This window comes from Natrix helvetica, assembly GCF_964273705.1.
Source record: "Natrix helvetica genome assembly, chromosome: Z".
Taxonomy (NCBI): domain Eukaryota; kingdom Metazoa; phylum Chordata; class Lepidosauria; order Squamata; family Natricidae; genus Natrix; species Natrix helvetica.
The window spans coordinates 126,488,831-126,514,450 of record NC_138554.1 but is presented as its reverse complement, the minus strand read 5'-3'; the positions used below and the strand labels follow the sequence as shown (position 1 = coordinate 126,514,450).

Below are 25,620 nucleotides of genomic sequence, written 5' to 3'. Positions count from 1 at the left end.
TTACATCCTTTCAACATAAGGCGTATTAAATTTAAAGTAAATTTATGACATTTTATTACATCATCCTGAAATCATCCAATGATATTACATCTTTATATTCTATTCTACATAAAATTGTTTATCTTTTATAAAAAGGCTTTTCAACATTATCTCCATAATCCTCACTTACAGTATTGTATAAAATTTCATATTATCAATCCAGTATATATAAATGCTTTGTTATCATTATTAATCATTTATTTGACTATAGCTATTATTATGTTGTACATAGCACTCAAAATTTAACTACATTTAACTAAAGTTTATTGTGACATTTCATTTCATCATCCTGTATTCTTCCAGAGATAGTATAGTCCAATATCTCTTGCCATTTGTAAAGTTTGTATTCTAAGTGTTTTCTTGATAAGTCTTATGTAGACTTCTCTTAAGAACTTGTTGTTCATTGCATATCTTATCAGAATTTGAAACCCTCTATCTGCTCTTTTTATCAGCTAACTTTTGTTATCATTAGTGCTTCTGCCGAGATTACTCCCATTATTTCTGCCAAATTTTCTTTCCTTTCTTCATCAATTTTCTGACCTCTGAAATAAAGTTCCGGTTCATCAATTTCTCCTTGTCATTTCCCTCCACTCTCAGTTTGCTTTCAGTGTCAACAATTTTCTTATCACTTTCATATGTCTCTGTTATTTTTTCAACTCTGTTTCTCTTGTAGCTGGCAAAAAGAGCTTTCTCCTGGATCAATCAGGGGCTTTGCAATGCCTCTGAGATCAGCAGGACATGCTCTTCTCTATCACTGTTCCTTTAGAACAGTTTAGGTCCAAAAGGACTGTCCAGGAACAGAGATACCGACAGCAATCCTGGAGCCCCAAGATTGCATGTCGTGTTGTTGCGACGTCAAGCCCCACCCTTCAGTAAAGCATTCTTGTGGTGTACACTTCAGATACTGATTGGAAATTTCCTTCTTTGCCATAGGTATCTGGCACTTGTTAGCGCTTTAGCCTGTGGTGCAGACTATGTATTTATTCCTGAATATCCACCTGAGGAAGGATGGGAAGATCACATGTGTACCAGGCTTTCTGAGGTGATCCTTTTTCAGCTTTGGTTTATATAATGCCTTGGGCTTCCTTAGGAGATTATCAGATCCCTGGTGAAAATTGTGCAAGAATAACCCAAATTTCCAGACTCCAAAAGGCAACTGTACCAAAATGGTAAAGATGACATATGACGATCTCCTTTTTTGGTGTTCTTGGATTATTTTTCTGGTGTTTTTTTTTCTTCTTCTAAAAATGGAGCACTGTAGTGAAGGTAGCCCCATGGTACAATCCATTTATTTTTCACTAAGAAAATATCCATGTGGCCATTCCTTTAATGGCTCTCGGCAGCTTGCAAAACCATTTGGTTAAGTTATGGTTGAAAGCATGAATTGGTTTGCTCAAATGGCACAGAGGCAACAAAAATGTCACTAAACCTATAGTGTATTGGGCTTGTTGACATCTTTCCCTGAAGAATAAGGTGTCAAAAGTTTATTTTAGTGGCAGAATTTATTTCTTGAAGATATTGGGCTGTTCTCTTTTAACTTGTCATCTCAGGAGAGTTGTCTACCTTAATTCTCATGCTCAACTTCAGCATGAGACAACAAGAACTCTCAACAACCTTCAGGAATTGTGATTAAGAATGGATTTGGAGAAGCATGGTTTGCTACAGCTCCCAGAATGTCCAGCCTCAGTCTGCATGGGCCTTGAATTCCAACAATGTCTAGACCAGTGGTGGGGAACAGAGGCCCTTTTATGACTTGTGGACTTCAACTCCCAGAATTCCTCAGTCAGCCTGGTTCAGGACTGCTGGGAGATGACACAAGTCATAAAAGGGCCATCCAAAAATGGGTTAGTGCTGGTTTGGCCCGGTTTGGCCGAACTGGTAGTGGTGGCGGTGGGAGGCTCCACCCACCTGTCCAGATGTTTCTGCACATGAGCGTGAGCACGAGCAAACCGGTAGTAAACCAGTTAGCAACCCACCACTGGGGCTATCATTTCCTAACCTTCGTCTAAAGCAGTGGTTCTGTGGGTCGGAAACCCTTTGGGGGTCGAACAGCCCTTTCACAGGGGTCGCCTAAGACCACCGGAAAACACACATTTTTGAAAAAAATACGGAAAACATAAAATAATTTTATGGTTGGGGGTCACCACAACATGAGGAACTATATTAAAGGGTCGCGGCATTAGGAAGATTGAGAACCACTGGTCTAAAGGAAGAGTGGTTTCTCATTCGTACCTTACAGCATGTTCCAGCATCCTCTGCAGCATTCATATGTTTGTCAGCTGATTTGAAAAGGTTCCTGAAACAAAAATGCTTGAGACCTTTTGGTTCACTTTATCCTACTGAATAGTCATACTCCTAAGCAGAGACCCATATTTGTCCAGGGTGGAAATGGCTGTGGTCAAATGTATATATAAGCTTTCCACAATCCAGTATGCTTCCTGATCGGTAACATCTGTAGTTCCTTTTTTAAGTCATTCTGGCTAAAAATTCTGGAACTGAAAGACCTACTACATGTACAATATGCGAAGTTGAAGTAGATACATTCAGTAACATTGGCTTTAAATGATTTCAACCGGCCAACAGTCTTTCAAGAGATTTCACAACTACAGACCTTTATCAGGCTTGGAGAGCTGCCAGGCTGATATCTTCCAAACGCCACTCTGTAGCAGACAATACTTGGCAAGAAATCAGGAACAGATCTTCACTCTAATGAATTGAACTAATTGTCTCCTGCAATTCCCCTTTCCACTCCCCTTTCGCTCCTCTTTATTCCCTAAGGGAGGGGTCATTCACCATCCACCTGTAGCTTTACTCCTGAGTCAACCCTTGTTCCTTAGCTGTTCCCTTCTCCTGGCATGCACACACTGGGAACAGGCTCTAGCCTGACTCCGAAGGCAGCTGATGAATGTCAGACGGCCCTGGCCCTATTTCTGCCTCCGACACAGAACCCTCATCAGAGCCTTCCCCAGACTCCAGGACTGGCCATTTTCTTCCCCAACTTCTTCGCTGTCCGAATCTGCTGCCAGATCCGCTGACCGCTGCTGGGCCAGAACAGGCATAGTTTCATTAGATGTCTTATATGAATTTTCTGAATATTTGTATCTCATATAGTAGACCAGGCCTGTCAAACTGGTGGCCTGTGGGCTGGATATGGCCCACACAGGCCAAGCCCAGTCTGGTTTCACAAAGGCAAAAAACATCCCAATATGTCACAATACAGCCCACAATAAAATTGGGTTTGACACCCCTGTAGTAGACGAAAAGTTTCCTAGCTATGTTCAGAATTCAGTTTATTCTAGCTTTGTTAGCTTTACTGATCTTGTCTTAAATTTCTTTCATCTTAGAACCGTGCCCGAAAGAAAAGGTTGAACATAATAATTGTGTCCGAAGGAGCAATTGATTCCTTCAACAAGCCTATCACTTCTGAACAAGTTAAGGATGTAAGTACATAGCTGTACATCATGACTTTTGCTAAATATATATGTGACTTCTCATGTCAGTTGTTTACAAATATTGGGATTTTTTTTTTGTATTGTGTCCTGTAATTGAAATGCGTATGGTTACATTCAAGATTGCTTTTGAAAAACACACATAGATTTTTTTAAAAAAAACATCTTTACTGTAAAAAAATCACTTTCCTGTTATTGGCTTCTGTGTTACACTAAATAATGCATATTGAACAAAACATCTAAAAAAAACATCTTTACTGTAAAAAAATCACTTTCCTGTTATTGGCTTCTGTGTTACACTAAATAATGCATATTGAACAAATATCTGCTGTGCAGAATGTTCTGGCAATATTGATAAAGGTTGGTTCTGCAGATGCTTTAGTTTGAGTTTCAGTACAGGTTCCCCTGTGTCTGCTATGCCAGAAATGTTCCTGTGTGTCAGTGTGGTCAAAGCAGTACTTGGTAGAGATTTTATTGATGTTGTTAGTTGTGAAGTCGCGTCTGACCCATCACGACCCCATGGACAACATTCCTCCAGGCCTTCTTGTCCTCTTCCAACTCCTGGAGTCCATTTAAGTGCACACCGATTGCTTCAGTGACTCCATCCAGCCACCTCATTCTCTGTCGTCCCCTTCTTCTTTTGCCCTCCATCTTTCCCAGCATGAGGCTCTTCTCCAGTGAGTTCTTCCTTCTCATTAGGTGGTCAAAGCTTTTGAGTTTCATCTTTGGGATCTGGCCTTCTAAAGAGCAGTCAGGGTTGATCTCCTTCAGGACTGACCAGTTTGATCACCGGTCGGTCCTAGATCAAGGGACTTGCAGGAGTCAGGATGATATTTGAAGCTCAGGGTTTAACTTAGAGGTCTTAATCCCATTTCAGTTTCAGGCATGGGATAGTCAGTTGAAAAGAGTTCCAGCTTTCAAAGAACTGCCCCTGTTTTTTCTGTTTTTGTTGGAAGCCAGGGAAACGCATTTGTTCCAAAGGTGCTTTTTCAAGAGGCAACTGGACTTCCTGGTTTTTCTTTGAAGGCACCATCTTTCTCCTGTCTACAACACAGTCCTTTCAATAGTTCCAAGAAGGCTCCATATCCATTTGTACCACTTAGGTGACCCTGAGGACACAGCTCAACCTCCAGGTGGCCTCAACAACTCGCTAAAAAATTGCAAACGACTAGCTGTGTGTAAGGAGTATAACTCCTTCTATTCTCCCACCATCCAGTCAGAGCTGAAGAAGCTTCTTGGATGAGAAGTGAAATGTCTTCATAGAAAAACCAGAAAGTCCACTTGCCTCTTGAAAAAGCATCTTCGGGACAACCATGACCTGGATGACTGAGAATCTCCATAGACATTTTTTTTCCTGTCCACTGGGAAATCTTAGTAGATTGTGATCAATGTGGAATGAGTCATTCTGAATGCGATTTGTAAATTTATTATATAAAGATAATGGATAATGAATATGAATGAACTTTTATTTTACTACAGTGTTGATAAAAAACACAGATAATGCCTCAATTTTTATAGTAGCAAGTTGCTTCTTGATTCATGGTCATATGTATTTATTGAGATAGTGAAATTACCAACTCTTAGAAAATTCAGCCTTTGATAGCCATCTACACAGATTAGATACCCAGTTCTATACGCTTCCTCTTTTCTTTGTCTTAAGTAAGTTACTATGCCTTACTTAAAATGTTTTAAACATTTTAAAATGCAATGCTACATTTGGTTCAAAATATATTTAACAGGTATTGATGTAGGAACCTTTTCTCTCCTTTCTTAACTAGACATTCATGGAAATTTATTCTTTAAAGGATATGATTAAAATATTGTGTAATTTGCCCTTATTTTTAAGGCAGCATGGTTCATTTTCAGCTGTTCCATGCTGACTCCTTCTGTTTTTGCTTTTTTGTCAGTGACATTAAAATCTGCCTGGAAAATATTTGACTCTTTTCTTCTGCTTTAAACATAACATTCTCAATTTGTTTTCCATTTTGTGGTTTGGTAATAAACATCTGATTAAAAGCTCATTACACAGAATTGTACATAATTTTTTCAAACTTGAAAGCTATCAGCAACTCTTGCCAAAACAAACTTTTGTACTGAATTTGTGGACTACAGCCATACAGAGAATCAGAACTTCTATAAAAGGATATAAATTAGTTTGGATAGCTTATTTATTTATCATAATTTCAATCACCACCACTTATTTTATACATCATTATTTATGTCACCACTCGGCAAGTCTGAGTAATTGCAAAAAATTAAAAATCAGTAAAAAAGCAACAAGTTATAGAGCATATAGAGCAGAGACAACCCCCCCCAATATATATTTTAGCTCATTAACCCCTTTACAAGGTTTCAGATTGTTTGACTCCCAAGTGTTTATTATATGCAAATAATTTAATAAATATTATTCTAACTAATAGAATATGAATAAAAACAATGATTTCCTTGGATGTCCCATCAACTCTTGGGGATCAACATTGAGCATTTTAGAGAACTTTGATCTGGAGATAGCTGATAAAAACAACAGTTACATTCCTATCAACCATCCCATGAGTTCTTAGTTCCCTGATCCCCACACATGGGTAAACAGGCATGTGTGTAAGGCTTTCTAGAGTGGTATTAAAGTTGGAATAACTGGATTTGTAGAAGAGAGTGGATTGCTCTTCCAGATTGCTGCAACCAAAAAGGTCCAGTTCTGGGGTCCTATCAGAGGGCATTCCCTAATGGACAGAGAAGAGTCCCAGAGATTTAAATTTGATGGTGGAAGAATTAGAACTGAATTTGCAAGAAGCATTTTTCGAGGCTTACATTAAATCTTCTACTCAGTGCTCATCTAAGGAAAATATCTGCACAGTTGTTGAGCTCCTAATTCATCTTCTTCTTTGGGTTCACCTTGGTCTTCTTTTGCAGCTTGTGGTGAAGCGGTTGGGATTTGACACACGGGTGACCATTCTTGGCCATGTGCAACGAGGAGGCACACCCTCTGCTTTTGATCGGATTTTGGTGAGTGAATATAACCAATTTGTTTCTGAGTATCCGAAGAAGAATAGAATATCTACTACAACCCAGTTTTAGGTGGCATTACTTGATTTTTCTTCCTTGTTCTATCCTTTGAGCCATGGTAGAAATTAATTGAAAAATGTTTGAAACTAGGTCATAACCTAAGGGCTATGGTTAAATTTCTATTCAGCCATTTCTATTCAGTTGGAAAGATCCTTCCTTCCTTCCTTTTTCCTTCCCGCCTCCCCCTCCCTCCCTCCCTCCTCCCCTTGCTTAATTTTGAACATAAAAGCAAAATCTCCATTATTATTTATAATTATTAAAAATAATAAAAAATAGAAGGGAAAAATCCATCCCTAAAAACAGTATAAGGAAATACTTAATTTCTACTACCTTTGATGTATGAAACTAGGAAAATTGTCTTCTTCTGGAGAAATGAAGCTATGGGAAGTCTTTCCAAGTTCTATAGTTAGATAAATATCCTACAAAAGTTAGATGTGCTCAACTTAAAACGAAGTAAAGGAAATGGAAATATTAAAAACTCTCTTAGGCAAATTATACTTTCAAACCTATTTATATTTTTGTAGTCATAACATGAGAATGGTCAGTCCAAAGAGGTCCATAAGTTGCTCATTCATGAAAAAGTGTCCTTGGAGTCAAAAGGGGAGAGAAATAGAGGCAGAGCCCAAAGTAGAGGGGTTGTTTGCAATTTGTGGTTAGGGTGAGGGTTAGGACCATCTCTTCCATCTTTACTTGACTATAATAGGCATACATAGAGTCTCATACAATGACCTAGGAAATTAGAGTGAATCCCCAGAATTAGGTAAGGCTGAGAGCTTCAAGAAATTGGATGAGTTACAAAATAGGTCAATACTTGGAATAGTATTAGAAGATTTGGGGTTATCTCTCTACTAGATATGAGTCTTGATCAAATCTAGGTTCTTTAAAAGAGATATTTAATATAGATGGGGACCCACACAAATAAATATACAACCCCTTGGTCAATTCTAGTATCATACTTTGTTCTCTTGAAGGTTTCCTAGCCTTTAAAGGACCCACTGGATTCTGTGCTGATAATAATTGATCTCCCTGTCTTCTTAATTTTATAAAACTGATCATTTTTAAGATGGGCTTCATAGGGGACTGTTGGCATGCTTAAAAACTATCCACCACCAGTTGTTCTAATACCTATAAAACAACCATCCATTGGTTTGGTTTTTTACAGGCCAGCCGTATGGGTGTGGAGGCCGTCCTTGCTCTTCTGGAAGCGACACCTGAAACACCTGGATGTGTTGTGACCCTCTCTGGGAACCTGGCTGTCCGCCTGCCTTTAATGGAGTGTGTTCAAATGGTGAGTTTCTGCAAGGAAGTGTTAGCATGATCTAGCAATCAGTAGCACGCTGTCAGGTGGAGCGCTAGCAATGACATAAGAGAAATGCTTATCAGCACTGCAGACAATCAACTCCAGTCAGTCTTACAATAGAAATAAGTAATTGGTCTGAATTGCTGATGGAAGTTTGATAGCAAACTGGGGTGTTGGATTGTGATAACCCAGAGGCCTTGTCCTTCCTGTTTGTTTTGGCATACCAGAGTATGTGTACACTCACATGAGCATGTATTATATCATGGTTATATAGAGTGGCTAAAATCATTCTTGGTGCTCCAAGCTTCCACAGTAAAATGAATCAGGAGCATTCCTTGGGATGCAATATATTAATACATGATTTCAAAGAATCTGCCTTCCCTTATTTGTTTTTGTATTTTAAATATCAGTCCTAATTTACACAACTATTGAACCAAGTCTAGTTTGTCCACAAAAGAATGAGTCAAATAAACAGCTATATGTGTAAGACCATGCAGGTTGCTAATAAGACAACATTTGTACTACAGGTAGTCCTCAACTTATAACCATTTGTTTAGTGACTATTCAAATGTACAATGCCATTGTTAAACTGAGTTATGTTTTTTTTGTCAACAAACTTTTTGAAAGTTCAAGATTGCAACGGCTATCATACCATCCCTATGCAAATCTACCTCCAAAGGGTTAGCTCCATTTCTGCAAGCACTGCATGGTCTTCTATATATAGATGTACAGTATAAAATACCCATAAACATATGTAAAATCGTGTATATTCATTCCAATATGGCAACAGGCTTGGTAATATGGAAGAACTTTTGAAGCAAGGAAACAAGGAAACAATTTCAGGAGATGACTTGTTGAATGTGTACGTGTGTGTATTGTGATAAAATAATTTGAGGAGATTTTGATGATTATGGTTTATGGTTTATTTAATTTATAGACCGCCCCCTCTCCCCGTAGGGACTCGGGGCAGTGTACAGACCATTCAAAATCAAAACAACAAAAACATAACATAAGACATTGAACAAAACAACACACACATACTGTCTGTATGTAAAACCCCAAAACCAATTTAAATAATTAAAAACAATTTTAAAACCCGTTTAAAACCCCAATATAAAATTTAAAAAGCCATCCAGGAAAGTTAGTGATAGATGTTCCCTTTGTAAATACAATTACGATTATAATTAGGCCAGACCAGCTACTCGAAACAGGTGGGTCTTGAGTTTCTTGCGGAAGGAGCGGAGATCAGAGGTGGTTCTAATATCGGGGGGGAGGTCGTTCCAGAGGGTTGGGCCCATCACAGAGAAGGCCCTACTCCTAGGCACCGCCCGCCCGCACTGTTTAGCGGAAGGAACCCGGAGGAGGCCCTCTCTGTGAGAGCGGATTGGTCGCAGGGATGTATGGGGTAGAATGCGATCCCGCAGATAACTAGGTCCCAAGCCATGGAGCGCTTTGAAGATGACAATCAACACCTTGAAACGCACCCGAAAAGCCACAGGTAGCCAGTGCAGCTCACACAGGAAAGGTGTTACATGGGAGTACCTAGTACTCCCCATAATAACCCGCGCGGCTGCATTCTGAACTAGCTGGAGCCTTCGGGTGCATCTCAAGGGGAGCCCCATGTAGAGAGCGTTACAGTAATCAAGGCGAGAAGTCACTAGGGCATGAGTGACTGTGCAAAGGGCGTCCCGCTCTAGTAAGGGGCGCAATTGGCGCACCAGGCGAACCTGGTGGAACGCCCCCCTAGCCACGGCCGTCACGTGATCATCTAGCGACAGCCGGGAATCTAGGAGGACGCCCAAATTGTGTACCCTATCCACTGGGGGCAGTTGTTCCCCCCCGATGGCCAGAGATGGAACACATTGGCTAAAGCGGGGCGCCGGTAATCACAGCCACTCTGTCTTGGAAGGGTTGAGTTTGAGTCTGTTGTCGCTCATCCAGACCCGCACGGCTTCCAGACACCGGGACATCACCTCGACAGCTTCGTTGGGGTGGTTCGGGGTAGAGATGTACAACTGAGTGTCATCTGCATATAGATGGCACTCAACCCCGAATCTTCGAATGATCTCGCCCAGCGGTTTCATGTATGTGTTGAACAGGAGAGGGGAGAGGACTGATCCCTGTGGCACTCCACACGTGAGCGGCCTCAGGGTCGACCTCTGCTCCCCCGCCAACACACATTGCGTCCGACCGGAGAGGAAGGAGGAGAACCACCGCAAAATGGTGCCCCTCACCCCCATCCCCTCCAGTCGACGCAATAGGATGCCATGGTCGATGGTATCGAAAGCCGCTGAGAGGTCTAACAGGACTAAGATGGAGGAACTGCCCCCATCCTTCGCCCTCCAGAGATCATCCACCAACGCGACCAAAGCCATCTCTGTGCTGTAACCGGGTCGGAAACCGGACTGGCGCGGGTCTAGATAAGTAATTTCCTCCAGGTGTCGAGGGAACTGCTGCGCCACCACACTCTCAACAACCTTCGCTAAAAAGGGAAGGTTGGAGACAGGACGATAATTGGCTAACTCTACTGGGTCTAGGGAAGGCCTCTTAAGTAGGGGCCTCACCACCGCCTCTTTCAAGGCGGTTGGTAGGAACCCCTCCTCCAGCGAGGCGTTCACCAGCCCCAAGAGCCAGTCACGTGTAACCTCCCAGGCTGCCAGTACAAGCCAGGAGGGGCACGGGTCCAATAAACATGTGGTGGCCCGCAGTCACCCACGTAACCTGTCCATATCCTCGGCGGCAACAGAGTCAAACTCCTCCCAGATAGGTACCTCAAGACTCGCCTCCGGTGTCTCCTCACGATCACTGAGGGGGACCCATTCGCTCCGGATATGGGCGATTTTGTCCTGCAGATATTCCCCAAATTCCTCTGCCCTCCCCTGTAAAGGGGCTTCCCGCGACCTCTGTGAAAGGAGGGAGCGGGTCACCCGAAACAGGGTGGCAGGGTGGTTTTCTGCAGACGCAATAAGGGTGGCATAATAATAATTATAGAAATTGTAATGTTGATGTGATATTAATAATTGTTAGTTTTCTGTTTTTGTGTATCATCCAGAAACTGCTGGAGTTAAGCAGCCAATACCTTTAAATCAATAAGTTCAGGCCTGGCCTGAACAAAATAAAATAAATGATTGATTTAATTGTTAATTTTAATCTAATCTAATTTTTAAAATGTTATTGTTAATATTAATTGGGTTTGTTTTTGGATACTCTATCTAATTTCTTTTTTAACTTTTGTAATAATGTTGTACGCCACCCTGAGTCCTTTGGGAGAAGGGCGGCATATAAATCCAATAAACAAACAAACAAACAAACACATTTACAACTGTTGCATCATCCCAAAGTCATATGATCAAAATCAAACACTTGATAACTGGTTCATATTTATGACAGTTGCAGTGTGCTAGGGTCGCATGGCACATTGCAACTGTCAGAAATATGCGACCTTCTGACAAGCAAAGTTAATGGGGAAGCCAGATTCACTTAACAGCCGTGTTACTAACTCACTTCAGTGATTCACTTAACAACTGTGGCAAGGGAGGTCATAAAAGGGGGCAAAATTCACTTAATAAATCTGTCACTTACCAACAGAAATGATGGGTTCAGTTTTGGTCATAAATCAAGCATTAACTATAATGTTATGTACAGCCTTTTGAATAGGTCTAGATTATTATAAGAGTCTTACACGTTTTGGGATAAATGTATGAGAAAATTGCATTGTAATCCATCAAAATTCAATTGCTTAATCCTATTTGTGGAACGGCAGCGATGGTCAACTCACTTTCTATTCTTGGACCTTGCTTTGGGGAATGTTATTCTTACCTTACGTGTGATTCGTTTTTGTTTTCCCTAATTCCCAAGACTCAAGATGTACAGAAAGCTATGGATGAAAGAAGATTCCAAGATGCAGTAGAACTCCGTGGAAGGTGCGACATTGCTATTTTTTTAATCTTCTGGCAGAAATTGTTGAGTTGCTTTCCAATGTACAGTGTTGGCTAATTATATCAAAGGCCTCCACCAAAATTAGGAGATAATAGAGACAGCATGACATTTTGACTGCTGCTAGTTAAAGCGATGGAAATTGCCTTAAGGAGTATATCCTGAAGCACAAATATACAGTATTTGTGAATCTTGATTCCCCCCACCCCCCCAAATGTGTATGTGCTGGTAAATGTTCTAAATGAGTCGAAAGAGTCTCCAGATTGACACCCAGAATGCACCAAGGATGTCTAGAGGCTTTCTTTTTTGAAAGCATATGATGTAAAATTGCTATTGCCAGGTTTCAAAATGTTATATAATTCTAGCTGTCTGTCATAGGGGCAGATTACTGTTCTTACAATCTAACAATCTGTATGGGCAAGATAATAAGTTCTCTCTGCAGTGCCTATTCCCTCCTCCCACTTTTATTTTAAAGAAATAAATTCTTTTATAATTTTTTAAAATTAAAAATGATGGGATACCGAACGAAATAGGCTAAGTGTGATCTGTGCATTTGCAATATGAGAAGATTTGGGACATTTCATTTACTTTTTATTAATTGATTGCAGGTGTGAATATAAAGATTTTTTTAAAAAAATCATGGGAAATTGTATAATGGCATTTATCCCCTGCAGAAACCGTTGTCTTCTGAGGGAGGGACATCATTTTAAGGAGTTGAGGCTCAATGCATTTTTAGAATACCAGACTTAGGAAGGATGATAGATTATATATATATATATATATATATATATATATATATGTATGTATGTATGTATGTATGTATGTATGTATGTATGTATGTATGTATGTATGTATATATGTATATATATATATATATATATATATATATATATATATATATATATATATATATATATATATATATATATATATATATATATATATATATATATATATATATATATATATATATCCTGATTAATCATTGCATTTGTTCATAGTTTATTTATTTATCTATTTAATTATTTATCATAGCTATATCAACTTAAGTAATTATTTTATGTTGACATACAAATACAGTGCCACTATATTTCCCAGTAATGTTATGAAAAGAATAACAAAATGAGAATTGTTTTTTATAGGAGTTTTACCAACAACTTGAATACCTATAAACTCTTGTCTAACAAAAAACCAGAAGACGAACTGCCTAAGGTACACTTCATAAAGTCCTTGCCTTCGTTGTGTTATTTCTCATTTTGGGTTGCTTGCTAATTGTTTGCAATTATATTAGAAAAGGAAACAAATTAAGAATTTAGCAAAAGAAAAAAACCCAACAAAACTTTGTTTTGACAGACTAATTGCAGAGTTAGGGTGTACCCATATTTAAGAAAGTCCACTGAATCAAAGTTAGGATATTGCTGACATAGCCTTATTTTGGTAGGTATCATGTAAATGCAATAATATGCATAATACCATAATACAAATGACATTGATTACAATGGAATTTGGGTTGCTACTTCCTTGTACTTAAATCTGGTAAAATGAGATTTCAAGAGTTCTTGTAATGATAGAGGACAGAGGGAAAGGCTTTGGGGGACAGAAGAAAAAGTCCCTATGGCCCCTCAGTGGTAAGATAAGAGGCCTGTACTCCAGAAAGTAACTTAAGATAATTTCTTAGACAAACTCTTCTCTGTTTCCCATAAAGGAGAAGATAGCAAAGGGAAAGCATATTCAGATCGGCAAGGTTCAGTTATAACTGTTACAACAAAAATAATCTTGACTTGCAGGGTGTTGGCTTATTATGGTCTACCTTCTAGGACTGACATAAATAATTTCTGTTCTTATTATTATGCACCACCTAGTTCCGGACTTTGACAGATATAGTGTTTAAGTATTGGAAATTAGGTAAATAAATAAATACTGTAGAATTTTGTAGAATTATAAATTACTGTATAATTTAGTTACACCTGTAGACCAGCTATCAATTTTGGAAATGAGACTGCATCTTAAAAAAATTATCATGGGATTCTTTTTGAAAGTTTTTGGATGCTAATTAAAAAACTGTAGCTGTATTAAGAGGTATGAATTTTTACCTATTAGGGTAAATGAATGTTCACATCTGTAAACCTGCAGCCTTCTAAATAAGGTTAATGTTGAAGCTTTATATGCAAATTTTCCCACGGTGGATTGGAGTAAAATGTATGCCTTAAAAGCAGCATCCTGATTAATCCACTAATTTAATTGGTTGTGTTGTTAAATAGCAATTTAAAATCAGATGCTAATCAGTTCAAAGTACATCTGGCTACAGCATACTATTTTTGTTTATTGTCTAGGTAAGTAGGAAATACTAGTGGGTGGAGTTTGGTCTAAAATTTTCTTGAAAGAAAAACTTGTCTTTAATAAGTCGGTATAACTTGTCATTTTTTAAAAAAATATCAAGTATCTTTACAAGCTTTTAATCTTGTATCCGGAGATTTTTAAACTAAATATTTAGAGACCGTCTTAGGTTTTTTTAGAACTTTGTAGATTTGGACACTAACATTTAGGAAACAATCTTTCAAGAATTGTGTTTTCAATGGAAATAAGAATTGAGGTGCACATACAGCAATATCTCTGAATAAATACATTACAGTAAATAATGATAGGTTTACTTTTTACATTGGATAAAAAGTCTCCAGAGCACAATGTGGGATTTTTCATTGGATATATTGCTGATAGTAAAACTTGGTTTATTGCTTGGCAAAAAAGCTTCATGGATGTGGACTGATTGACAGGTTTGTAGACAGCATTTAATGATTTGCTGTTTTATAATGTTTAGTTATCTGCTGTTTTTCAGCACAATGTAGTGATTGCATGTGAAAGGATGCAGTTGCTTTTAGGAAGACAGGTGTGCTGCTTGCTTTTTGATGTTTATTTCATTTTAAGAAAATGCATTTCTTCCTTTGTGTATGTATTAACTACATTAAAATCAACACCGGGATTCAAATCAGTTGTGTTACGTTACTTGCTTTTCTGGTTTTCTAAAATAAAAATTAGGTAGTTAGAGTCTTCTTGAAGCAAAAATGAATGTAGGGCTAATGGGATACAATACAATACAATAGCAGAGTTGGAAGGGACCTTGGAGGTCTTCTAGTCCAACTCCCTGCATAGGCAGGAAACCCTATACCGTTTCAGACAAATGGCTATCCAACATCTTCTTAAAGACTTCCAGTGTTGGGGCATCCACAACTTCTGGAGGCAAGCTGTTCCATTGATTAATTGTTCTAACTGTCAGGAAGTTTCTCCTCAGTTCAAGGTTGCTTCTCTCCTTGATTAGTTTCCACCCATTGCTTCTTGTTCTACCCTCAGGTGCTTTGGAGAATAGCTTGACTCCCTCTTCTTTGTGGCAACCCCTGAGATACTAGAACACTTCTATCATGTCTCCCCTAGTCCTTCTTTCTATTAAATCTATTATAATAACTCAGATGTAAAAAAAAAAACAACTCTCAGGTTTTCTGAAATTTGGAGACTGCTTTTAATTGCTTACAACCAGAATTGATTTAAATGTCTGAATTCAAACATAAAAAACTTCATTTTTAAATTTTTTGAGTTATCCCACTGTGCCTTGTGAATTCTATTTTATTTCAAAAACCTTGTCACTTCTTCTGCAGAGCAATTTCACTGTCGCTATACTGAATGTGGGTGCTCCAGCAGCTGGGATGAATGCTGCTGTCCGTTCCGCAGTGAGACTTGGGATCACCGAAGGACACAAAATGTTAGCTGTCACTGATGGCTTTGAAGGCTTTTCTAGAGGGCAGGTTGGTATTTCCCAAGTTTGCCTGATGTCACAGTTTTATGTGAAGTAGTCTCAACAGGAAGATACATCTGGCCAGCCTTGACTAGGCTCAGAACCTGCCACATTAGAACTTGGGATGGTAAACCCTCTTCCTCAGGCTATCCCAGGGTTGAAAGGTAGATGCAAACTCATAGGAATATAAGCAGCATCTTATTCCTAGTCTGGACCTTTTGACTCATCTAGTTGACCAGTCTCTTCTGGCAGTGACCAACCAGTTGTTCAAGGAAGCCAACTGGTCTCCTAGCAAAAGATCTCTAGGGACAGTCACACTGCTACCAAGGTCAATAGCCATTGAGCTCCATGAGTTCCATGAATTGGTCCAGCCATGTTTTGGGAAAGGTGGCAAAGGCATTTCCATATTGTTGCCAAGAAAACTAGATGGCTGTATCTACACAGTCATAAAGAGGAGTCAAGGGAGCATTCACCTTTACCTTTTAGATAGAAATCATAAGAGTTCCCATTATAGCAATAGCAATAGACTTATGTACGACTTCACTGTGCTTTACAGCCCTCTCTAAGTGGGTCACAGAGTCAGCCCAATTGCCCCCAACAATCTGGATCCTCATTTTACCCAACTCAAAAGGATGGAAGGCTGAGTCAACCTCAGGATTGAATTCCTGGATAACTAATAGTCTGTAAGAGTTTGTTGCAGAAATCAAACCCAGGAAGCACACACAGGTAACTGATTCAGCAGGATTCACTAACTTCTTTTTATATACATAACAACACATGAGACATATATACAATACCAAGTGTGGTTCTTCCAATGTGGTAAAGAAGAGGGATTGGTTTTAGTTCAGCAGTCTAGTTTTAGCTTTCAGTACAGACTCAGAGCTAAACAGCTAAGCCATGCCCAGTCTCCAAAGTGTTTCAGCTCTTATTGGCTGACCTTGTCACTAAGCCCTATTCCAGTTCATAAATATATCTACTCTATCATAGTCCTTTGCAGAAGAGCAGGAGGTAGCAGTATTCCTCATTGGACATAATTGATATATTAAGAGAATGTAACAACACTTTTCAGAGATGGATATTTTATGGCCTTTATCACCTTTTCCACGACAGATGTTCAGGATATTAATATACATGGGTTGGGAAACTAAGGCCCAATGCACCATGGCATCATCAAAGCTTCTACTGAATGCCTATGATAATAGCTGCTATCATTTTGGGAGTTTGAGTCCAATATCTGGAATACCTTAAGTTGGGAAAAGCTGAAACATAAGAACAATGAGGTTGGAAGATATGGCATGTAAAAGGATATATCCCATTTTCATTTAGCTTTTATATAACTTTCTTCTAATATTATGGTTTTCCTTGCTTTTGAAAAAGCGTTTGCTTCGTGAATGCTTGGTGAGAAATCTTTGGTATCAGATTGTGCATATTGTTCAGCTGCCATATGAAGGGTGATTGTATTACATGGAGATAAGAACCCTAGCTGAGTAGCTACAGACAAAAGCCAATTCTATCACAGGATCTGTTGTCACATTGGGTTTTAGTATTTTCCACTGAGAAGGTGTTTATGGCATGAAATGCATAGGGCGGATTCAGTCCTAAGACTTCCAATCCAGCAGATTTACAAAGCCTTAAAATAGCTTCAGTTTAAAAGAAAGCCGATTGCCAACTCAGTCAGTTTACTATTATAATCGTTTAGTGGTTTCATTGCAACATTTCTCCATACCTTTATCACATTGTGATAATGGCTAGAAACTGCAGGATTTAATTCCAAAGTCCTTGAGATAGCAATAGCAATAGCACTTAGACTTACATACTGCTTTACAGTGCTTTACAGCCAGTGGTGGGATTTAGCCAGTTCGCACCTATTCGGGAGAACCGGTTGTTAACTTTCTAAGCAGTTCGGATAACTGGTTGTTGGAAGAAATCTCCATTTGTTTTTGTTTTCTCCCACTTTACAGGGCTAATCCCGTAAGGAAGGCAGGAAGGAAACATTCTGGTGTTGTTTCTAGCCTAATCTTTATTGCCCTGCTTACAGAAACTGCCTCTCTGGCTAACCCTTGTTACATTGTAACAGCTAAAGCGAAGCGCCCGTCGATGTGAGTGATGTTGGCCACGCCCACCCAATCACATGACCACCGAGCCCCGCCTACCCAGCTGGTCATTAGGGCAGAGAACTGGTTGTTAAATTATTTGAACCCCACCACTGTTTACAGCCCTCTCTGTGCAGTTTACAGCATCAGCTTATTGCACCCAACAATTTGGGTCCTCATTTTATCGACCGATGGAAGTCTGAATCAACCTTGAGCCGGGTGAGACTTGAGCTGCCAAATTGCAACCAGGCTCATGTCTTGCTCAGTCTTCTTTTGGGCACAAATGGTGATTGATGATCAAGAAGCCTAAAGGAGTCTACCTAGTTCATTCCAGCTAACCTGAAAAGCACTCCTGTTGGTATGATTGTTTTTAACCAAATTACTTAAAATTACCCAAGGACGTGGCAGAATCACGCACAAGACTGCCTGATTTGTCTCCATTTTGCTCTGCTTTTCAGAATAAAGACATATAAGCTTTTGTGCAATTGATCTGGACTTCTTAGCTTTTTTACTTGCTCCAATTTAATTAAAAGCTACTGTTTGATTTAGAATCCCATAAACTAGGCGGCTTTACAGCCTCCCCTCATGCTTTGCTTAAGCTGTCACCGAGTTAATGATTTTTTTTTTTTAGATTTGATAGTTGGAAAGAGGAGTTTAGCATATACTGGAAATTGCATATATAGTTCACCATGAACATATAAGAGTTGCATTTGAGGCAAATTAGGGCAACTGCGTCACAATGTGTTTGCATTGCACTTCATGATATCTTTGGCTCAAGTGACATAGCTTCCATGCTTAAATTGGATTTTTGTCATCCATTGCAGAAACACATATATCTTCAGTTATGTCAGCAATATAAATATAATTTAATCAGCACATCTTTTTTGTGGTTCTGACTCATAGATTAAAGAAATCAAGTGGGGAGACGTTGGAGGTTGGACTGGCCAAGGAGGGTCAATTCTTGGCACCAAACGGTAATTCAACAGTATTATGTATTATCTATCTAGAAATTTAAAAGGCAATAGTAGACATACCCCCAAATTACCAAACAGTTGAACAGAACAGATTTAACCATTAGCTGATCAAAGCGAAACGGAAGTATAAGTCTGGTTTGTCTGTTTGCTTGTTTCTCTCTCTCTCTTTCCTCCCTCCCTCCTTTCTTTCTTTCTTTCTTTCTTTCTTTCTTTCTTTCTTTCTTTCTTTCATCTTTCTTTCTTGTATCTGTCAATTTTAATCAACGACTGGGCAACTTACAATTTTTTAAAAAAATTACCACAGTTAAAATTATAAAAACATTTCAGGGTCATTTTAAAACTATTTATATCTTTTTCAATGTATAGCTATGCCTCAAGTGAGATGAGAAATCAAATGTATATTTAATTTTACCCTATAGATGATATTCCTGATTGTCTTATTTTTTTAAAAAAAAATATTTTAGTACGCTCCCAGGAAAAGTTCTAGAGAAGATAGCAGAACACATACGTGCCCACAGTATCAACGCCCTCCTTGTCATTGGTGGTTTTGAGGTATATAATTTTGCTTTCCTCCCCTCTCTTCTAAATTCCTGCTGGCAATTAGGCATTACATTAAACAAACCATGGTTTAAGGCAGTCTGAATCCAGCTGTTGAATGGGCTTTGGAAAAACTGTATTCTATATTTGGTGTTACACATTGTGGCATGATGTAGAAGCACAGATACAGAAGTGGCAAAATGGCCTTGAGGTTCATTGGCAGCCTCATGTTACAGTAGCATCAATAAAAAAATAATAATTTTCATTACGTTAACTAAATTTGTTCCATTTGATCTCACTGCATTAAGCCACCGATTAAACCTTATGCCTGCTCAGGAGTACACACTCTGTTTTTAAAAGTTAATACATAACTCTGGAAGCCCTGTTTTTAAAATGCTCTTTTAGGTGGTTAACTGGATCCATGATTGAATAGAAAATTGGGCCATTTTTCACCCTCCCCTGGCTTCAGGACAACCTTCGGAGCCTGGGGAAGGTGAAAAACGGGCCCCACAGGCCAACCGGAAGTTTAGAAATGATCCATTTCCGCCTTTCGGAGGCCGCCCCGGGGCCTGGGGGAGGCCGTTTTTGCCCTCCCTGGGCTTCAGGAAAACCTCTAGAGCCTGGGGAGGGTGAAAAACAGGCCCAACAGGCCAATCGGAAGTTTAGAAATAATCCGTTTCCACCTTTGGGAGGCCCTCCAGGGGACTGGGGGAGGCCGTTTTCACCCTCCATTGGCTTCAGGAAAGCCTCTGGAACCTGGGGAGTGTAAAACACCCCACCATCACATGGGAGGGGCATGTGCAGGTGGGTGGGGCACATTCCATTGTGGGTCTGGGCACGCGCACACAATAGCTTGCACACACACAATTTTGGCACACCTTTACGAAAAGGTTAGCCATCACTGACCTATAAGCATTCTTTATATATTGCTGAGGTCTTCATAGTGGCTCTACTGCAGATGGACAGTAAATATTAAGAGAGGGGGAAAAGATTGAAAAAGGAATCCCTTCTCATGGGGCACAGCACTGTTTTCCTTTTACAAGGAACGCCTGCCTGAAGTGAAACAGAATTTTGTGCCAAAACAGCTGATTAGCAGAAATAAAAGGCAGGATAACTTATACTCACGAGCCATGATCCCTCTTTGAAATCACCTCTGATTCCCCAAAAGAGATCATTACCGAACCATCTGTCACCAGCATCTGTGTGTGTCCATAGAGAGCCAGACTGGCTGTAAATCCCCACCTGCGTTGCACCATCTGCTTCTTTCAATCCAAGTTTTGTTTTTCTTTCCCTTTAATTTTACGTAATGTCTATATGTGCCCATCAGGCATACCTGGGACTATTGGAATTGTCTTCAGCCCGGGAGAAATACGAAGCATTCTGTATTCCCATGGTTATGGTTCCCGCCACCGTATCCAACAATGTACCTGGTTCTGATTTCAGCATTGGCGCAGATACTGCTCTGAACACTATCACTGATGTAAGTATCTCTTTCCTTCTGCCTATGTGGTTCACTAACATAACCAGAGATGGTATTCAGCCGGTTCGGACCGGCTCACCTGAAATAATAGCAGAAATTGCGGGTGAGCCTGCTCTGGCTCTAGGCCATCCTATTTAGGCACATTTTTGAGGCTGGGCACATGAGCGGAAGGCACATGCATGAGCAAAACGTATGCGCGGAAGGCCAGGTGCATGCGTGGAAGGGGTGCATGTGCCTGTGAACCGGTGGTAACAAAATGTGAAACCCACTGCTGAACATCCCTGCATGCTACTCAACGCAGCTGGCACTGTAGATCCTCTTAGACCAGAACACTAAGATTGCGTCATAAACCAGACCTACACTTAAAATCACAGGCAAGCAATGCATATCCATACATCCATACATAAGCATGAAGTACACATCTATACACGCACACACACACAGGTAGTTTGACCAGATTCAGATAATGTGAAAATTAACATTTTATTTATTTGTTCATAAGAAATGCACGTCCCAGCTTTTGATCCAATATTTGACTTCAGTGAATCTACCTCTGTTATTAAAACAATATTGAAATATGCATCAATACAGATAAGGTGTTTTTTTTAAAAAGACAACTTACAAAAACATAATTTTTCAGGGGTTATACAAACATTTCTGTCTCGTCTCCCACCCCCCAGCAATGTAGAATTGGTTTCCCTTTGCTGTTTTCTAATATTTTTATGTTCCAAGCCTAATCTCTAGCCCTGAATTGTCCTGGGAGTCTCCCATTGATGTTAACTCAAGTATAACCCTAATAAATTTTTTGAGTTGAGCAAAGACTGGCTAGGTGCTGCCACCTGCTGAGATCTCCAAAAACTGGAAGATGATTAAATTATAGGAAGGAGAAGGTTCAGTATCTAAAAGTGAATGATCACTATGTCATCTAAAATGGTTTTAGTGTAGCAAAATCTCTAGCTTGTTCTGTATGATGATCGAAAGACTCTGGTTTGCTTTCCTTAAGTTTCCAATGCAGCTTTGAAGATTGTTATATCCTAAACAACCCTATAAACTTAATAAAATATTAAATGAATAGCAGATGTCTTCAGATGGGTATTTCAATAATGTAGTGCTAGGCTTCGTTAACTATTATAGACAATTCAAAACCAATGTGAGTTTTTAACATTTTTGTCCCCCAGACTTTTCAGATGTAAAGCAGAACATTGATGAAAGACAATCCCATAATTATTATTTTTTTGCATCCTAACAAGAAATTTCTCTGTTTTACAACTAACTAGCTGATAACCTGGCATTGCCGAGGTATTTATTTATAGGGGTAAAATGTCCAGACAAAACGTAATTTCTAATGTTAGATTTTCTCCCTACCTAGAGGGAGCCCCCTTGTGGAGTACTGTGAAACCATTACGATGGCAACTCCATTGCGCTGTACAGTAGAAGCCATTTTACGGCAGCACAGTGGAATCCATTAAAGTCACAACAGACTGTATCTTAACAGAACACACACCCTGATTTGTATAAGGTCACCAAACTAATTTTTCTGCTTAAAGTGTAACTAAAACTAAGTCTCCCAGTTTCCAGCCTTGTGCCTATACCATTAGACAAAATTGGCTTATCCAATGTTTTCTATTTTCTCTACCCTCTGGCCTGTCCTTCCTGGATCAGAACAGACACATCTGTTTGTTCTCATCTGTTTTTCGGTCTGGCCGCAGATCTCCTGAAACCAGCTGTTACACACCAAGCAATTCTTTGCATGGAATATTTTGGGCATGATTTAGCACAGACATTTGGAGACAAATGTTCTAGAAGACAATAATTCCATTTGGCATTTAAGCCTCAGGTCACAGTTTCTGTTGGTTCTTCTCTATTTTAGAGACAGTGCATTTTACACAATGTGCAATTTAAAAAAAAAAGAATCTCATGACGTTTGAAAGATCAGTTGTGATTTAAGCTTTTTTAGGCTGCAGCTGACAAGGAGAAACAAGAACTCAGAGAGGTATTTTTCATTGCCCGAAGCAAAACACCTAACAGCTGTTTAAATAACCCGTTGTCAGTGTATTTACAGGGAGATGAATAAAAAAAAGTTAAGATGGGTCAAAAATATGAAAAAGCTGGCCACAACCACACAATTAAGGTCAAGTCCCTTTTAGGGGCAGGGCTTAAAATATTACTGTGACTGCCATCTTGATTTTTTTTCTCCACCCCTGTTAATTATAGTAAATAATTGTGGGGAACTTTGATTCCAGTTCTGGTATAAAATATTCTCCATTGCCATTTTCATGAAAGCCAAAAATGAATATTTCCTACATGCTTCTTACTGTCCTTCTTTCTCTCATCAATTTTCTTGTCTGTCTTAACTAGTCACTATTACACTTGTGGATTTTCCTTTAATTCTACTGACTAGATTGTAGCTAGAATAGACGGGAGTTCTCGGTTCTTCTCTACCAAAATAATTGCTCCATATCAAAATCAAAATCACATTCAGTGCTAAGGAAGCACCATTACCGATTTTGTTTCTCTGCTTTTTGATTGAATTTGTTGCCCAAGCAATATCTAAGTGATCTTCCTATTGATCTTCTGTTATCATTTGCAGCCATGGAAGTGTGGGATGCATGTTTTGCTTGTGTCATATGTGAATTCGTATATGTTGTATAATGAAAAATCTCAGCCCTGCAACATAAAGAGCTGGCGCGAAGAAGAAATGAGAAAAGCATAGGAGTGATTTTTTCCCCCCAAATTCCACCGCAACATTTCCAGGTTTAATGTTAATATTAAATATTTAATATTTAAGAGATGAAGTGGCTCTTATATATATAACTCAAGACAACACATATGCCTAATATCCCTGCTTCCTATTTCACCCACATCAACAAACCTATGAGGTGGTTTGGAGAGAGAATGATTGACACAAAGTCACTCAGCCAACTTTCTTATTCAAGTCATTTAGAGTCTTCCAAAGGGTGCTCATTTTGTTGTTTCTTTCCTAAATTGAGAAAAATCCACAGTTCTTCAGGAAATTGCTGTAAAATGTTATATGTAAGGTTCTGACCTATTGGTAAGCAAACGTAATAACGTAGGGCTTCTACATATTTATTTTTATCCCACCTTTATTGTTTTTGTAAATTTAAATTGTACCTAATACTCTTTCCTTTTCCTATTTTCCCACAATAACAACCCTGAGAGTGGGTGGGGCTGAGACAGAATGACTGGCCTAAAATCATCCAGCTGGCTTTCTTGTTTAAGGTGGGACTAGAACTCAGTCTCCTAGTAATTTATCCTAAATCATCCCGCAGGCTTTAAGGCAGGACTAGAACTTGCAGTCTCCTGGTTTAGCCTGGTGTCTTAACCACTAGACCAAACTGGGTATATGACACTGTATAAACATAGATCTAAGAAGAATTTTATGGGTAGATTAGTTCATTTTTTCTATAATAATTTTCTATCAGTATAAGGTGAGTTTTTATCTTGACATGAAACTATTTGCTTGCGTTGTGTCTCCCAACTTCAACAGTCAGTCATCAAGAAACATTTGAGAATTTTATAAGCAATCCAAACCTATAGCCACTAACATTTTGGGAAGTAAGTCCCCTACATTTAACATGAGAACTCCTTAATGTCTTCAATCTTCTGTACCTATGCCAGTGGTTTACCCACATTCTAAACTATGAGAGGATCCCCCCCCACACACACACACATTTTCCAAATTGAGACAATTTTAAAAAAAATATTCCCCATTTTGATAAACTTCAACAAAAGTTTTTGAAGAATGATTTTGTCAAATAATTTTGGAAATCCAAGTACTTAAAATGTACTGGTTTAAATCTATATTCTTTTTGTTTCCCCCCAATATTGATGAAAATGCCTGGGAATATCATTTTTTTTTTCAATAAAATTCCAGCAATAAACTTATAGACTTCTCCACCCCCTCCTTTGCTTTATTCTCAATTTATGTTTAATGGTGGCATTGTGCTCTAGGGATTGTATTTTGTATAATTTGTAATAGATTGTCCAATTATTCTTTGTGTGTGTGTGTGTGTGTGGGTTAAAATAGCACCTGCTTATCTTGTGATTATATGAGAATCCTTTTTGACTGCCTTTTAACCATCTCCTGCTAATAGCTTGCAAGTACGTGCAAAGGACAAGTTCTGTACTTCTTGGAGATAGGGGTATTTGCCTCTGTGTTTGTGTTTATGTGTTGAAGGATTAAGGACTAGGGCTACCACATACACTCTCTGACCGTGGTTGTTTTCTTGCAGACTTTTCATTACCCAAGCTAGGTGACACCATCAATGTTAGCGATACCATACATGGACTGAAAAAAATCAGATGATAATTTGACAGCAGCAAAGTGATACAGATAATGCAGCCGAGATAACACAGACTGAAAGTACCCACGTATGTCCTTTAAAGGAATTGTAAGGCTGTTTCACACTTACAATTGTAAGGCTGTAAGAGAGGACTACGAAAGAGACAGTGGATATTCTGAACACTACTACGTAAAAGAAGAACTTGTGTTATTACATGAGAACAGGGCTGCCACAAATAGGTGTGTAAGCTGCGCACTGTAGAAAAGTGTCATGATATGGGGTGTCCAATTAACTTTTAAAAATTCTCCATTCTGAAGATCAGCCAGGTATGCTTCTAATTTCACTATTTTTTGAAATTAGCTATTTGGGTAAGTCCTTGCTTAAAATGATAATTGGGACCAGAACTATGCTGCTTAGAGATATGGTCATAGGTTTCGATGCCATATGACCATCTTGACTTAACAATGGCAGTTCAAGCTATCCCAGTTGCCCATTGACTTTGCTTATTGGACGTTGGAAGTGAGGTTTGCAAATTGTGTTCATGTGACCCCAGGATGCTGCCACATCATGACTGTGAACCAGTTTGCCAAATGCCCAAATCATGACCACATAACCATGAGGACGCTTCTATGACTGCAACTGTGAGGACCCATCCTAA

The 25,620-nt window shown here is 39.1% G+C and overlaps 1 protein-coding gene across 2 annotated transcripts in view; it reads left to right on the top strand.

The window, feature by feature from the left end:
- PFKP (phosphofructokinase, platelet) overlaps nucleotides 1-25,620 on the top strand; it is a 93,794-nt gene that overhangs the window by 46,341 nt on the left and 21,833 nt on the right. For both annotated transcript variants that reach the window (XM_081970907.1, XM_081970906.1), the window contains exons 7-16: nucleotides 973-1,081; nucleotides 3,384-3,479; nucleotides 6,399-6,491; nucleotides 7,714-7,839; nucleotides 11,710-11,774; nucleotides 12,930-12,999; nucleotides 15,438-15,584; nucleotides 18,571-18,641; nucleotides 19,106-19,193; nucleotides 20,506-20,658. In XM_081970907.1, coding sequence (XP_081827033.1) covers nucleotides 973-1,081; nucleotides 3,384-3,479; nucleotides 6,399-6,491; nucleotides 7,714-7,839; nucleotides 11,710-11,774; nucleotides 12,930-12,999; nucleotides 15,438-15,584; nucleotides 18,571-18,641; nucleotides 19,106-19,193; nucleotides 20,506-20,658 — 1,018 coding nt within the window. The remainder of the gene's footprint in view (nucleotides 1-972; nucleotides 1,082-3,383; nucleotides 3,480-6,398; nucleotides 6,492-7,713; nucleotides 7,840-11,709; nucleotides 11,775-12,929; nucleotides 13,000-15,437; nucleotides 15,585-18,570; nucleotides 18,642-19,105; nucleotides 19,194-20,505; nucleotides 20,659-25,620) is intronic.